The sequence below is a fragment of the Hipposideros armiger genome, unplaced genomic scaffold, assembly GCF_001890085.2.
Source record: "Hipposideros armiger isolate ML-2016 unplaced genomic scaffold, ASM189008v1 scaffold_242, whole genome shotgun sequence".
NCBI lineage: Eukaryota > Metazoa > Chordata > Mammalia > Chiroptera > Hipposideridae > Hipposideros > Hipposideros armiger.
In genome coordinates, this window is record NW_017731592.1 from 296,388 (window position 1) to 310,974 (window position 14,587).

General features: G+C 40.3%; 1 protein-coding gene across 1 annotated transcript in view; it reads right to left on the minus strand.

Annotated features, from left to right (window-relative positions):
• LOC109389746 (isochorismatase domain-containing protein 1-like) overlaps window positions 1–12,493 on the minus strand; it is a 24,910-nt gene extending 12,417 nt beyond the window's left edge. The window contains exon 1 of the mRNA XM_019655549.1: window positions 12,412–12,493. Coding sequence (XP_019511094.1) covers window positions 12,412–12,493 — 82 coding nt within the window. The remainder of the gene's footprint in view (window positions 1–12,411) is intronic.
• Window positions 12,494–14,587: the final 2,094 nt, after the last annotated feature.

The following is a 14,587-nucleotide window of genomic DNA, read 5'->3' on the forward strand; positions in this document are numbered from 1 at the left end:
TAATGTAAATATCTTTTTGTTTTCCGATGGTCTTAGGCGACCCCTGTGAAAGGGTCGTTTGACGCCCAAAGGGGTTGCAACCCAAAGGTTGAGAACCACTGCTCTAGAAGAAGAGAGTAAAATGATAATTGGCGGGCTGGCTAAGTGGCTCGTTGGTTAAGAGTTGGCTTAGGAGTGCAAGCTCTGAGGACCAGGGCAGCCGGTTTGGATCCCACATGGGCCAGTGACGCTAAGATGGTGAACAACAGCTCGACCTGGAGCTGGGCTGCTATGAGTCGCTGGCGACAGCATAGGCTACACTGGGCTGCTGTAAGCTCCTGTGAGTGGGCGGCAGCCGCCGTGAGCTGGCGTGAGCTGCTATGAGCCGCCATGAGTGGCCATCCAATGGCTGGCAACTGATCTGCCTCAGCCGGGAAGAGTGCAATGATCACAATACCAACATGGGCCAGTGAAGCGACATCCTCCACAACTGGACTGAAGAACTAAAGGACAGCAATTTGTCTGTTTCCCCCGATTTCCCAACAAAGAAATCTAAAAAAAAAAAAAAAGATAATTGGAAATTTAAGCTCAGTATGAAAGCCAAAAAGGCCTTTTTGGTAGCACTGAGAGAGGCCCTCGGTTCCTGCAGTGAGAAGACAGAGAATTCTAAGGACTAGGACTAGGACTTAAGAGCATCAGAACTTCAAAGAAGGTTACACTCTTAATCAATGCACATTATCTATGCCAAGGTCAAGGCTCTGGTTGGAAAAGGGACCATGACACATGGGATGGGGTCGGTGACACCATAAACCATGAATCCTCAGATTCTTTAATGACTAGCATCCCCTCATTTTTTTTAAGACAGTGCAGAGGCTTTTCCTCAGCAAGATGTGAACTCACCCAGGATTTTCCTCCCATCTTCCCTCTTGGTACCTAGGTCCATACATTGGCCTAAGTAACAGCAAAACCAGGCCATAGATGTACTGAGCCTGATAAGGAGGGAAAGAGACTATATCCCAAAGGGATTGCAGAATCTAACCAGCATGTACCATCAGGAGCTGAGCAATTATGTGGGGCATTGGATTATGAGGGTGCATGATCAAGGATGTGGCACATAAGTTTATCAATTAAGAAACACTCTACCAACATACAGGATTTTACACCCTGGTAAAGCTTTTTTTAATTTTTTTATTTAAGTCTTTTTTTTTAAAGAAATTTTATTGGGGAACAGTGTGTTTTTCCAGGACCCATCAGCTCCAAGTCAAATGGTTGCCTTCATTCTAGTTGTGGAGGGCACAGCTCCTTGGCCCACATGGGAATCGAACCAGCAACCTTGGTGTTATGAGCCTGCGTTCTAACCACCCGAGATAACCGGCCACCCCAAAGCTTTTGAAGATGGGCCAAACACACTGCTACTAGGGCAGCTCTTACATGAGCAATACATTTACATTCTCACCCCGAAGTGATGTTAACGGTCTTTCCCTCTATCATGATATACTCTAAAGACACGTAAATTGGCTGGACATCCTGCAGAACATCACACTTGTCCACTATATTGATAACATCATACTAATTGGACAAGATGAGCCAGCAGTTACTATTTGTGAAAGGCCTTGGTAAGACACAGGCATTCCAGAGGGGAGATAAAACCTCTAAGAAGTTTCAAGGGCTCACCACATTAGTAAAATTTTAGGGTCCAGTGTCCTATGGCATTCTAAGACATAACCTTCAAAGTACAGGACAAATTATTGCTTCTTACACTTGCATTTCCCACCATGAAGAAGGAAGCACAGTGCCGAGGAGACTTCTTTGGATCAAAGAGACAGCATATTCCACTACTGAGAATAATATTATGACTCTTCTGTGTGACAGAAAATGCTACCATCTTTGAGTGGGGCCAAAGTAGTTGAAATGGTTTTGCAGTAGATCCAGGTAGCAGTACAAACAGCCCTGCCTCTTGAACCATATAACCTGACAGATTCTATAGTATTGGAAATACCAGTGTTACAAAAAGATGCCATTAGAATTATGGGAAACCCTAATGTAATAGTCACAATGCAGACAGCACCAGTTTTGGAACAAAGCCATGCCATCTGCAAGAGAAATTTATAGGATTCTGATAGGACATCAAGTGACCATGCTCATGGAACAGCCCACCTGAGCTGATTTCTGTCAGAAGGCCCGAAGAAATCCACAGAAAGTTGGAAGTGGTGCATATGGGATCAAGAACAAGCAAGAATGGGCAGAACAAGTGAACTACATAAGCAGCTAGCCTAGACACCAACGTCACCCACTCCTGTTCCACTATTGCCTCTCCCTCAGGTCACACAGAGGATCCTTTATCATTAGTTGATGGGAGATAAAAAGTTTGAGCTTGGTTTAAAAATGGATTGACTTGATGTGTTGGTGCAAGCCTTGGAGGACAGGAATGAGGGGAAATCCAGTGCACAAAGATTTAGGCAGTGACCTGGTCATTTATTTCACATGGAAAGAGAAGTTGCCAGAGCTGAGCTTGGAAAATACACAGAACCATAGGAGATGGCACGTGGCTTGGCAAGCCAGTCAGGAACCTGGAAGAAGAAAGATTGGAAAGTCAGGAAAAAGGAGATTTGGGATAAATACATGAAAATGTCCATACGGGAGTAAGCACCAAGTGTGACAATTTTCATACTGCATGGTCACACTCACCCAAGATGATCCCCTGTAGGAGAGACACTACCACCAGGTACACAACCAGAATATATTGGGGTTGTTGGAAAAATCATGATGTATTTTTCTATGTTTTTCATTGCAAAAATGCATCATGACTTTTCTGACAACCCAATATAAAGGACTCCTACTAATCAACCATAAAAAGGCAACCCAGTTAAAATGGGAGAAAAGACTTGAACAGATACAGTGCTTAACATCACTAGTTGTCAGGAAAATACAAATTAAATCAACAAGAGAAATACTACTTTACACCCACTAAAATAGCTAAAATTAAAAAGACAATGACTGATAATAATATGGAACTATTGAATAGAACTTTTTTTTTTAAAGATTTTTATTGGGGAATTGGGGGGATGGGAACAGCGCTGGGGAATTGGGGGAAAGGGAACAGACAAGTTGCTGTCGTTTTGTTCTTCAGTCTATTTGTGGAGGATGTTGCTTCACTGGCCAAGGTTGGCACCATCATTGCGCTCTTCCCGGGCGAGGCAGATCAGTCGCCGGCTTCTGGACGCTGCTGTATGCTCACGCTGGCTGCTGGCTGCACATGGTAGCCCATGGCAACCCACTGCAGTAGGGGTTGCAGCCTATGCCATCGCCGGCAACTCACGCAGCCCAGCTCCAACTTGAGCTGTTGTTCAGCATCTTAGCTGTAGAGGGCAGTGTCACTGGTCCCCATGTGGGATCCGAACTGGGGCCCTCTGGCATCCCAAGCCAGCTCTTAACCAGTGCACCACTCGGTCAGCCCTTGAATAGAACTTTTATACATTGCAGTGGGTGTGTAAAATGATAAACCATTTTGGAGAAATTGATATGGCAGCTTTTTACATGCATAGCTATGCGTGCACCAGTCCTTTAACCTCAAAATCTCAATCCTAAGTATTGATGTAAGAGACGTTAAAACATATGTACATCAAAAGACTTATACGCAAATATTCATGGCAGCCAGGAAATGAGATTTGATAAGCAGATGGTGATATATTCATACATGGAGTATTACACAGAAGTAAAAAAGAATGAATATCTGATACATATAACAACATCGATGAATCTAAAAAGAAAAGCATGAATCTAGACACATAAGAGTGCATATTGTGTGATGCCATTCAAATGAAGTTCAAAAACAGCTAAAACTAATCTCTGGTGATAGAAATCAGAACAACAGTTGGTTGCCTATGGGAAGATTGGAACGATTGGAAAGGGTCGCTGGATTTTCTGGGGTGATGGAAATGTTCTCTAATTTATTTGCATACTTAGGATCTGTGCATTTTACTGTATATAAATTTTTATCTTAAAATCGTTTAAAAAGTACAATCAAATGTCTTATTTCTCTGATCTTAATTTCTGCCACCCGCTCTCTCTACTCCAGCCCCAATGACCCTTTGTCATGCCTCATCCTTTTGTTCTTGTTATACCTTCTCCCTGAAAACTACCCTCCTCCCAGGTGGCCATACCATCTGAGTTTTACAAGAGTCTATGAGTTTTTGCTTCCTCATGTAATTTAGGTCTGTGTTCAAAGATGGGCCTCAAATCAAAGAGGTCCACCCTTATATCTTATATAAAACAGATCACTTGCTGTGATCACAGCCTATACCCCTTTCCTGCTTCATTTTTCTTCTCTTTCTTAACACTTTTTGCAATTTGTATATGCATATATTGTGAGAACAGAGACTTGCTTCCTGTTTCCTGTTGTATCACAACCCCTAGAACACTTCCTGGCACATAGTAGGCTCTCTACAATATTTGGTGAAGCATTGTTACACTGAATATACCTCAAGCTTACTATATTGAAAAATCAAAGGTATTCAGTCAAAGGTGATATTTTTAGGTGAATACTTTATTTACATTGTAATTTATCCTAAGATAGCTATTATGAAAGGATCACTGGATTTCTTAGCAGGCACCAACAAGATTTTCTGACTTCATTTGTGTTTTCTGGAAACTTTTTGATAAGGAAAGCAAAGAAAGTCAAGTATCCAAACACCTTTTACATCTTTCTCCATGGGGAATTCTGATAGTTTTCTGTCAAGGAAAGGAAGGGTGTCAAGATGTTAATTTTATACATAGATGGAATATGATACAGTCAAATTATTTGAAAAGCTACCAGATAAATTTTAGACCCAGAGGTCATCTAATAGAGACATCTAGCAGAAAATTTTTGCTAGGATTTATTATTATTTTATTATAACATCACTGAAGATCTTACAGTTGATTGCTGGCACATCTGGCTGTGACCAACACCCATAATATTATTCAAATTCACATTAATATAAAGTTGAGTTGTTTGAATTTTTCATCTATTCATTCAATCAATTAATATCTACAGTAAGGATTGTGTAATGAACAAGAAAGATAATGCTGCTATAGGATTCCTTGCTCTTATGGAGCTTACAGTCTCCTGGGAGTATGTAGACAATAAACATGCAAAGAAATAAATGAATGAGATTAGTGAAAAGGCTAAGAAGATGTCATACAGCATAACCTGGGAGTGGTAGGATGCAGGATATTTTAAATAAATTGTCTATGATCTACTTTCTTAGAAGGAAACATTTAGGCTGTGATCTGAGGGATCAGAAAAAGTATCCCAGATGAAGGAAGAACAAGTGCAAGGGCTCTGCAAGTGTAACAAGCCCAGTATGTCTGAGGAATGGTGTGGCTGGAACGTAGTGAATCGTGTGAGATTAGAGGTATTGGGAGCAATGGCTGTAACTACGTAAAGAATTCGGTTTTGTTCCAAGTAAAATGTTTTAACCAGGGAAACGACATGAACTGATTTATGATTTTAAAAAACTCATCGTACTAGGAAAACTGCATGCAGGAGGTCAAAAGTAGGAGCAAGGAAGACCGGCTTGGTTGGTTCTTATAGTCACCCAGGTAAGACTTGGTGGCAGATGGCTCTGAGACAGGGGTTCTCAGTCAGGGTGATTCGGCCCCAGGCATATTTGGCAATGCCTGGAGACATTTTTGGTTGTCACATTTGGGAACTGGGATGCTACTGGCACCTAACAGGTAGAGTCCAAGGATGGTGCCAAGCACCCAGCAATGCACAGGGCAGTTCCCCACAGTGAAAAATGGTTCGGCCCAAAATGTCACTAGTGCCAAAGCTGAGGAAACTTGCTCCAGGCTGTTGGTTCTGTGAATAGAAACAAGAGGATAAATATGCTATTGTTTTGGAGATATAAGCAAGGGAACTGTCTATAGACTGGATGTGAGAGATGAAAAGGCAGAAATCCTAGAATCCTAGCTTCTCTGCTTGAATATCTGGCAATGCCACAGTGCTGTTACTGAGATGAAGACTAGGAGTTTAACATGTTAGGTGTTAAAGCCAAGAAATTTATTCTGACCATGTTAAGTTCGAGATACTTATTAGGTATCAAAAGTAGGTGGTGAGTAGGTAGTTGCCCATTAGTGTCTGGATCTCATTGGAGAGGAAGCTCACTATATGAGACATTAGCACAAAGAAGATATTTAAACCATGGGGGTAGATGAGATCACCTGGAGGGAGATGATAGCTAGAGTAGAAAATAGGGCCTATGACAGGGAGTTAAGGTTAAGCAAAGGTGGTGAAGGTAGATTGATAAGAAATAGATACTGAGATAGGGAAAAAACCCTGGACACTGGAATCATGAAAGTTAACTAAAAAGTATTCGTTTTACATTGAGCCAAACACAATTGCCTAACTCACTTTAGACCTACAAAACCAGAAATTTCATATAGTTCAACCTCACAGAAAGAAAGAATGACCAACCATGTCCAACACTGCTGGGGGATCAACTGTAATGAGAATGAGCATGGAGAATATGGTGACATGAAGGCTCTTGATGACGCTGACACGGGCAGTTCCAGTGGAATATAGGGGATAAAAGCCTGGTTTTAGTGAGATCAAAGAGAAACTTAGTAGTGAGAAAAGAGTCAATCATTTCTTTTTTGTTTTTTTAAGCTGAGCCATCCTGCCACCTGTTGGCAGCTCAGCTCAGGCCAGGAATCAAACCGCTGTTGCTCAGAGCTCACACTCTTGAGTGAGCTCTTAACCAACTGAGCCACTTGGCCAGCCCGAGTCAATCATTTCTTTAGATTAAGAGGGATAGAGGTTTAAAAGGATTTCTTTAATGATAGAAAATGCTAGAAACATTAGATTATTGTTCTGCACTGGTGAGAATAAACCAGAAGAAAGGGACAGATTTATGGTCCAGTGGGAAAGAAGATATTTGAAGGATAATGGTCCTTGAAAAGGATGGAATCCAGAACACAAGGGGGTTTCGGCTTCTTGGAGGATCAAGGACATTTGTTCTATTGAGAATGAAAGGCAGATAATTCAGGTAAACATACAGGCAGGTTAATAATTTTGGAATAAGAAAATAAGGGAGTTGTCTAATTATATCTTCTTTTTTATTGTACATAACTGTGCATACTATTCTTAAATGTCTACTACCCTTAATTCTTGGTATAATTTAGATATATGTTACTATATTAAAACCAGTCATAATTTTGGCCTGGTATAGTATTCCTAATGCTGTTTTTAATTCTTTTCTTTTCAAAGAACATACCTTCAGAGCCATATTCTACTTCAATACATTCACCTTGCCATGACCATCTTTTGAAGATAGAAAGATATAATTTATTATATTTTGTGTTTCAGAATTTACATCAGCAAGTTTTTGTCCAGTGCTGGGTCTGGTTCATTTTTCAATTAAAGGAACTTCTGGAGTGGAAAGGAAAAAAAGCAAAATTGTAAACTCTTTCCTAAACCCCAAATTCCCACTGTCTCCAAAATTTATCCAGCCATTTGGTATTCATCTTTTTAATAAGATTATTTATGAAGTATCTACACTGCATGAAGGCAGAGACCTTGTCTACCTCTCATCAAAGTATTCCCAGTAGCACAGTACCTGTCAAATAATACAAAGTCATAAATACTTGAACAAATCAGTGAACAATTAAATTTGATTTATCTTTTTCCTTACCATTCTTTTTCTTCTCTGTTGAGTAACTTGAAGTCAGTTCCCACCCTCTCCCCAAAGATGTGACATACAGTCATCCCTCAGTACCCACAGGGATTGCTTTCAGGACCCCTGTGGATACCGAAATCCACAGATGCTCAAGGCCCTTATATAAAATGGCATAATATTTACATATAACCTACAGCACATGCTTCAGTATACTTTAAATCATCCCTAGATTACTTATAATACCTAATACAATGTAAATGCTATGTAAATAATTGTTATACTGTATTATTTAGGGAATAATGACAAGAAAAAAGTCTGTACATGTTCAGTACAGATTCAACCACCGTAAGCCTAACTACATAGTACATGCCAGCAACAAGGTAACATTTTTCGCATATTTTTGATCCACAGTTGGTTGAATTCATAGAATGTGGATACAGAGGGCCAACTGTCTTTAACATCTTAGTGTGCTCCAAGGTCGCAGAACCTAAATTATTGACAATCTAAATTTACTTGTATATATTGTTTATCAGTTACAAATACTTTTACTTGCAAGAAACAGAATACTTGGCAAATAGTTTACATTTGCATGTAACTAGAAGTCCTGAGGAGGGTGGTGGCTGCAATGGGGGCAGCAGCTCAACCATGTCATAGTTTCAGGTCTGTGTCTCTCTGATTCTCTTACTCTTCCTTTCACTGTCCCATGATAGATGCTGCAGTTCCAAGCATCACACAACTGTATTCAGTGGCTGGAAGCAAGGACAGCACAAGGGAGAGACATTTCTTAGCTTCCTTTGCCATTATTGAAGAAGAATATATCTTTCCAGAAACCCTTGAGCAAACTTCTCCGGGAATGTCATTGGCCAGAAGTGGGCCACCCTTAGACTTAAAATAGGTACTAGGGAAGGAGGAAGTAATGGCTTCTAGTGGGGGGGAAAAAAGAAGAAAGAGGGGGAGGAGGAGGAGGAGAAAAAGAAGAAGAAGAGCTATAAACTATCACAAAGTTAGCCAAATTCAGCTTTCCATCTTGGACTTTGCTTAGTGAAGGCAGCAGGTGGCAATTATCCCAGCTCCCACTCCATTACTTAACTCGCAATCTTGGGATGTTTTTCAACACGTGAGCATTGCGAGTGAAGCAGACAGGGAGACCTTGTGCTTTCTCCACTCAGGTAATACATGTCTGTGTGGCCTCTGTGGCTACTTGATATTGTCAGTTCTTTCATCTCCATTAAATTTTAAAATTTAGCTGTGACAAGTTTAAGTGATTTCTCATAACCTCCTCTCTGGAGCTTAAAACTTGGCAAAAAGAAGATTTCTATAATTAATACTACTCTGATGCCAGCATCTACTTTGGTAGGCAGGATATTTCCCCAATTTAAATTTATTAAAAAATTGGACTATCTCCTATTGCTTTTTAGGAACAACCTTTCCAATCCTAACATGATACCCCCAAACATTGTGCTACTGAATTTTTCAGCTTTAGAGAGTAAAGAAAAAATATTTGGAGCTAAAACAAACCAAAAAAACCTAATGGGACTTTATGTGCACAAATTTTTTTACTTTCCCTGAGCTTTATTTAAACCAATTACCTAGTTAATCCTCCATGTTTTTTAATGAATTTGTATTTCAGCCTCACTTTTTCTGGACTCTCTGTATTGAATATTTATTGCTCACCAGGTCAAAGAATACGCACTTTATGTGTATTACTTAATTTAATTCATACAATAATCCAATGAGGCAATGTTTTCTCTCTCCCTTTCCCCAAAGTCCCTACAGTTTACCAAGAAAACATGCCCCAAGAGGTGAAATGGGGCTTGGGCTCATGTAACTTGTCCCTGCAGAGCAGGGACTCAGTAAGGGACATGTTTACCTGACTCCAAAAGTTCGTAGTCACTGTAGTAGACCACCTTCTCTTACATGAGTTTCTTATCATTTGGGGGGAATTAATATCACTTTGATGTCAGCATCTACTTTGGGAAGCAAATTTTAGCTCCAGATACTGTTTAGAACCACTGCTTTCAAGGCTTTCACAAATACCTCACATACCCTTTCAGGTGATTTTGCTGCCTGGACTATAAATAAGACATCCTCTTGTTTAAGCAAAAAGAAGAGGCTTTGGAATATGGCCACTGCCTCCCTCTGAGGCTACAGGGGTCCCTTCTCCCTTGTTGCATATGATTAAAAGTTGAGCTGGTGGAAAGTGGACTGACAAATGGCATGTTCTATTCACTTCCCTTCTCAGTATACGCTTCTGTCTGGAACCCCCTTCTGTACTCAGACACAAACTAATTCCCTGAAAATACAGTTAGTGATCCTTGAGCTGCCTAGGTCACAGTATTTCAGAGTGTAAACTTCTGGCTATTTTCTTTGCATATTAATAAACACGTTTTATAATGCTTAGCATGTTACAAACATGATCTAAGTATGTGTATTCATTTCCTGTGCCTTCTTTAACAAATTGCCACAAACTAGGCAACTTAAAACAACCAAAGGTTATTCTCTCCCAGTCCTAGAGGCCAGAAGTCTGAAATCAGTATCATTGGGCCCAAATTAAAATGTCAGTGGAGCCACACTCCCTCTAGAAACTCCAGAGGAGAATCTGTTCCTTGCCTCTTCCAGCTTCTGGTGGCTGCTGGCATTCTTTGCTTTGTGATCACATCATTCCAACCTCTGCCTCCATCTATGCATCACCTTCTCCTATGTCTGTCTGTGGTCATATCTCCCTCTGCCTCCCTTTTATATGGATACATGTGATTGCATTTAGAGTCCACCTGGATAATCTCCCCATATCAAGATTCTTAGCTTAATCCCATCTGCAAAGATGCTTTTTACCATATAAGGTCACATTTACAGGTTCCAGGGATTATGACCAGATATCTTAGGGAGCCATGATTCATCCTACTACAGTATTTTACAGATATAACTCACTTGATCACACAGCCATTGAGATAAATATTGTTATTATTCCCATTTGCTGAGGAAGAAAACTGAGGCAGAGACACGTTATACAACTGATCCAAGATTATATAGTCAGTAAGTAGCAGCGTCTGAATTTAAACTCAGGAAATTTGTGACCTTAAAAACTAGCTGCCACTATAAGTAAAATAATGATGATAATAATAATAATAATAATAATAATAATAATAATAATAATAAAATTCCTATGGAATTCTCCAGACCAAGTGTGTCAAAATAGAAGTCAAATGAAAAGAGGTTTTTCCTTTAAAGGCAGTATTCCTAGATTGTGGAATTTCCCCAGTTTCTCATCTTTGGCAGGACTCCTTGTTCCATCGTGTACTTTATCATCTTATACATACAGACTCACTGTAAGTGCAGGGCTGTTGGAGTAATGTGAGAAAAGCGTGCTGTATAAACTGTATGCAGTGGAGGTATTTGCTGAACAAATGGGCTTTTAACCAACCCATCCATCAAAGGAACACCATGTTTGAATTGGCAATAAGCAGTAAACAAGCTATATACACCTTATCATTTTTTATTTTTAAGATAGGCCCTTTCAGAACAGCTCACTGGACTCCTATACCCCCAAACCCCAGCCTAGTAAAGTTTCTTCTGCAACCCCTAGATCCCAGGAAAGGGTTTTCTAGACTGAACATCCTATGGCATCTAACCGTCACACTTCTAGCAGACAACCCCAAAAGTATGTTATCAGAAGTGAAATTACACTGAGGTTTATTAAATATCACCAAATTCATCTCTTATTGAGTATATATTCTACTAGGACTATCTGAGGTTCAACTTTCCATACCTTTTTGCCTATTATTCCATAGACTTTTCCCTTTTTTTGCCAGTCTTATGGTGTCTAATAATTTCAGGTTTTAATTTTCCTTTCACTGATTAATTATGAGGTTAAACATTTTTCATATTTTTGTTAGACATTTAGATTTAACCTTATAACAATTTTAACTTTTTGCCATTTGTGTTTATCTTTTACTTATTGATTTGCAGAGTTCTTCCTTTTTTCTAAACCAAACCCATTTTAAAATATAAGCATCCCAAATGTCATTGCCTATTTTGTGGCCTGATATATTGTTTAACAAATAAACTTAAAAGTCAAACTATGAAAGTGATGTAAGCATCATGGCAGAGTGAGAAGTCTCCTTTGTTCCTCTCCTGAAATGTACAAGTTCCTTAAATTTACAACTATAACTCAACAGAGGACCCCCTGCACAACACACACACATGCCCAAAAGATCCATGCATTGGAACATCTGAAGGTGGGTGGCTTGGAATGAGTAGGGGAAACAGAACAGGGAAGAACAGGGACAGTTGCCATAGATGCAGCTCGGCACCAACTGAGGCCCCAGTGAGTGCAGTAGCAGTGGAGAAATCAGGCTGCAGCACTCACATTATGGCCTGTAGCGTAAGCGGGGCAGAAGCAGTGGTCCCCCAAGGAAAGGCATCTCCCTTTTCCCCTCCCCATTGCAGCAGACCCAAGTAGAGGTCACTGGGAAACTTAAAACAACACAGCTCTACTGACAGCCATTACTAGAAAGGGGGTGGAGCAGAAGGATCTGGAACTTGCCTCCATAGCGCCACCAACCCTGACAGAGCCAAATAGAGAAAACTGAGCTGCCTTAAACAGTACAGCAGGGCTGCAAAATCATCAACTTGCCTCCCCTCCCCCACCCATCCTGGCAGAGCTTCGTAGAGGCAGTGGAGACACCTCCGAAACACAGTGGGGCCAGCAACCATTAGTAAATAGGAGATAGTGCTGGGAGCTCAAAAAACTAGTTCTCCACTAACTACCACATACCCCCACCACAGTGGTAGTACTCCATAAGCATGGTGAGCTGGTACAGCGGGGACACCCCCCCATCCCACTGGATATGCAGCATTTTCCTTAATCAAAGTGCTGCTGCTCCACTGCAATCCCAGAGGTGCAAATAGGTAAGAGAAAACAACAACTTGCACTATAATACCATACACTGGAAAACAAAAAAAGGGCCCTACATATCAACCTCTGAATTGTTGAGAGCAAAACAGTATTTAAACAAGAAAAGAGCTCAATACCTCAATCAGACTACTTTGTCTGCAGGCAGAAAAACAATCCATCAAATACCATGAACAACCAAGGTAACAGGGAGCACAGAAAGAAAATGAAAAGTTTCCAGAAACCAATCTCAAAGTCATGGAAGACTGTGATATAAATGACAGAGAATTTAAGATTGCAGTTTTGAAGCTCAATGAAATACAAGAGAACTCATAAAGGCAGTTCAATGAACTCAGGAAGAAAACTAATGAACAAAAGGAGTACTTTACCAAAGAGACTGAAACTATAAAAAGAAACTAATCAGAAATTCTGGAGCTGAAGAACTCAATAAATGAGATAAGGAATGCATTAGAGGGCATTGGAAAGAGAGCAGACCAGATAGAAGAAAGGATTACCAAGCTTGAAGATAGAAACCTAGCAATGACTCAGGAGGAAGAGAGAGAACTAAGAGTTAAAAAAAATGAAAGGACTCCATGAGAACTATCTGACTCCATTAGAAAGAGAAGCATACAGATAATGGGTATACCAGAAGGAGAAGAAAGGAAGAAGGGAATAGCCTATTCAAATAAATAATTGATGAGAACTTCCCAAACCTATGGAAAGAATTGGACCCTCGAATTCAAGAAGCTAACAGAACACCTAATTATCTCAATGCAAAAAAACCTTCTCCAACACACATTATATTAAAATTTTCAAAGTTAACAAAGAAAGAATTCTCAAAGCAACCAGTAGAAAAGACTGTAACTTTCAAAGGAAACCTCATTAAATTATCGTCAGATTTTTTCAGCAGACACCTTACAAGCCAGGAGAGTGGGATTAAATATTCAAAATATTGAAAAAAGGAAACCACCAGCCAAGAATAATATATCCAGCAGTTATCATTTAGATATGAATTAGAAATAAAGGCTGTCCCAGACAAACAAAAGCTAAGGGAATTTACCACCACAAGGCCTGAATTACAAGAAATATTGAAAGAAGCTCTTCTACCTGAAACCAAAAGTATATAAAACTTGAATAAGATGACAGACAGAAACAGGAAACTGTAACTCTATAATCACTTAATTATAGCATAAAGTTGAAAGAGGGCGAAAAATCATTTTTAAAAGATTATAATTTCTGCAATTTGGAAATGAATACACAATACCAAAATGGATAATTTGTGACAAAAAAAACAAACAAAACATAAAAGGGGAAGAGGAAAAGGACTAAACTTGCACAGGTGAATGAGGATAAGATGCAATCGAAGAAAAATTACTATTGTATGTATGACATTTTTTTACATAAAGGTAATGATAACCATGAAACAAAAATCTAGAACTGAGACACATAACATAAGGTAGAGGAAATGGAGAAAAAAAAATCACAGACAACCACCAAACTAAAATAACAGACAGACACACAAAAGAAGTGAAACAATGGAGGGCTGGCCGAGTGGCTCCTTGGTTAGGAGTTGGCATTGGCGCGTGAGCTCTGAGCAGCAGGGCCACCAGTTTGGATCCCACCCACATGGGCCAGTGACGCTGCACCCTCTACAGCAAAGATGGTGAACAACAGCTCGACCTGGAACTGGGCTGCCGTGAGTTGCTGGCGACGGCGTAGTCTGCAGTGTGGCTGCAGTGGGCTGCCGTAAGCTACTGCAAGTGGCCAGCAGCCAGTGTGAGCGGCCGGCAGCTGGCGTGAGTGGCTGTCCAATAGCCGGCTACCGATCTGCCTCACCCGGGAAGAGCGCAATGATCACAGTACCAACATGGGCCAGTGAAGCAACATCCTCCACAACTAGACTGAAGAACTAAAGGACAGCAACTCGTCTGTTCCCCATCCCCAATTCCCCAATAAAATCTTTTTTTTTTTAATTAGTTTCAGGTGTATAATACAGTGCAATAGTTATACTTTTTACCCCTCAAAGTGACAACCCCCCTCCCCCAATCCGCCGCCCCAT